This window comes from Microtus ochrogaster, chromosome 15 (assembly GCF_000317375.1).
Source record: "Microtus ochrogaster isolate Prairie Vole_2 chromosome 15, MicOch1.0, whole genome shotgun sequence".
NCBI classification, from domain to species: Eukaryota; Metazoa; Chordata; class Mammalia; order Rodentia; family Cricetidae; genus Microtus; species Microtus ochrogaster.
The window spans coordinates 43,553,322-43,555,527 of NC_022017.1; the positions used below are offsets into that span (position 1 = coordinate 43,553,322).

The following is a 2,206-nucleotide window of genomic DNA, read 5'->3' on the forward strand; positions in this document are numbered from 1 at the left end:
TTTATTTAAAAATCCTAAGACTGAAGTCAAATTCCTAAGGTATCTTCAAGAAGGCAGGTGTGCTAAATGTATTTAAAGCAATGGTTTTCATCTAGGATAAAGACATTGTGACATAAAGAGGACAGGGAACGACGGCTGTCAGTAAAGTGGTTAAGTCCATAAGTGTGTGGACCTGAGTTCAACCCCAGCTCACACATAAAGTCAAGCTGGGCGGCAAATGCCTATAACCCCATGCTGAGGGGACAGAGACAAGAGGAGTCCCAGGGATTACTGGACAGTCAATTTAGCCCAATAAGTGAGACCCTTCCCCTAAAATAAGGAGGACAGTCACTGAAGATGCTCGACACATGCACATGTGCACGCACACACACACACACACATACACACACACACAAGCACACACACACATACACACACACACACAAGCACACACACATAAGAAGAGTGACAGGAGTACCTCGGTGGTACAGTACTTGCCACACACACAAGACACTGAACTCAATCACCAACACTGCTCAACTTCACCTCAGAAAAAAGAAAGCCACAAAATCTTCAAAAACAAAACTAATTTTAAGTCAGTTTTATTTAAACTATGCATATAAATGGGCCAAATAACTCTCAGTCAAAATATCTGCAACTTTTTTAAACATCATAGTCCAAAAAGACTAATACTTATAGCTGATTCAGCTCACAATACCGTCCTTTCTGAGCAGCAGAGCTGTCTCTGGAACATTTTACAGGTACCTCTAATGGGCAACAGAGGTTCTCAGAGCCACAGGCCACAACCCTATGCTCAAGGAGTTTAGAGTCTAGCAGGACAGGAAGCAGAGAGAGCAAACAGGAGCTGGCTCCAAGTCCACACTTTTAGTTTAACAAAAGCAATTGCTGGCCTAGGTTACCGCACATCTAAACAAATAAGTCATGGGAATATCTTAGCAACTATATGCTGTGTGTGGCGTATCAATAGGAAAGCTTTTATTTTACTTGTTTATCTATGTCTGAGGCTCCCCAGACTAACTTAGGGTTGGAGACAGAACTCCGGGATAGCTTCCCAAGCCAAAAAAAAAAAAAAAAAGGGAGAGAGCATTCATTTATATTTGCATTCATTAATGTTTCCACTCAAATTTAATAAGAAAAAATATACCTCCAAACTACATGTACCATGAAAAGATGGCTTACTCATAGCCTAGAATCCCTCCAGTCCCACACTCTAGCATCAGACTCAGCAGTTTTTACTGCTGAAGCGATGTACAAACTCAGGCAGCGTGTAGACAGCTCCCCAGCCTACTTCAGGGTCCATGCTGATGAAGTCATTCAGGTTCATTTTGGAGTCTAGAGAAGAACAGGAAAGAAATGTCTGCTGAAATAAAGCCCAGGTGAGCACCAACAGAAGAGCTGAGGAATCCATTTAAATGAGCAAGGGTTCAAGATCACTTCTGCAATGTTTGTGCCTCAAACACACAGCTCTCTCTTCAAGACAAGCACCACATAGCCTCGGGGATGCCCCCACTGAGCAGATGGGACAGCAGTCTTTAAAAATACAAAGGTTGTACAAGAAAAGGGAAAGAATGAGAATTGTCACAGGCGAGGGGAAACAAAAAGGAAATGCCAACTAAATGTATTACCCCTGAGTTAGATTCTGTACCAGAAATAAATGAATGAGAAGCCCTGAAAAAAATTAGCAGTATTATCATCGGGTTTTTTTGTTTGTTTGTTTTGGTTTTTCAAGACAGGGTTTTTCTGTAGTTTTGGAGCTTGTCCTGGAACTAGCTCTTGTAGACCAGGCTGGCCTTGCACTCACAGCGATCCTCCTGCCTCTGCCTCCCGAGTGCTGGGATTAAAGGCGTGCGCCACCACCATCCGGCTCTTGTTATTTTTATATAACAGGAACATTTTTCATCATTCTCTTCTTTCTCTTTTGGTGACTATGCTATGGCTACATGTTATGGTTAACATCAAGGAAGTGAGGAAATGGCTCAGCAACTAAGAGCAGTGGTGGTGGTTCACAGCCATCTTTAACTCCAGATCCAGGAGATCCGATGCCCTCTTCTCACTGGGCAGTAGACACACGTGGTATACTGACACACATGCAAGCAAAACTCCCATACACATTAAAAATTTGAAAATAGATGGTGGCGCACGCCTTTAATCCCAGCACTTGGGAGGCAGAGGCAGGCGGATCTCTGTGAGTTCGAGACCAGCCTGG

The 2,206-nt window shown here is 43.2% G+C and overlaps 1 protein-coding gene across 2 annotated transcripts in view; it reads right to left on the reverse strand.

Moving 5' to 3' along the window:
- Positions 1-565: 565 nt before the first annotated feature.
- Positions 566-2,206, reverse strand: part of Wdyhv1 (WDYHV motif containing 1) — a 16,617-nt gene continuing 14,976 nt past the window's right edge. For both annotated transcript variants that reach the window (XR_003377504.1, XM_005354580.2), the window contains exon 6: positions 566-1,332. Coding sequence is in view for 1 of the 2 variants with exons in the window: in XM_005354580.2 (XP_005354637.1) it covers positions 1,223-1,332 (110 nt within the window). In the remaining variant the exon portion in view is untranslated. The remainder of the gene's footprint in view (positions 1,333-2,206) is intronic.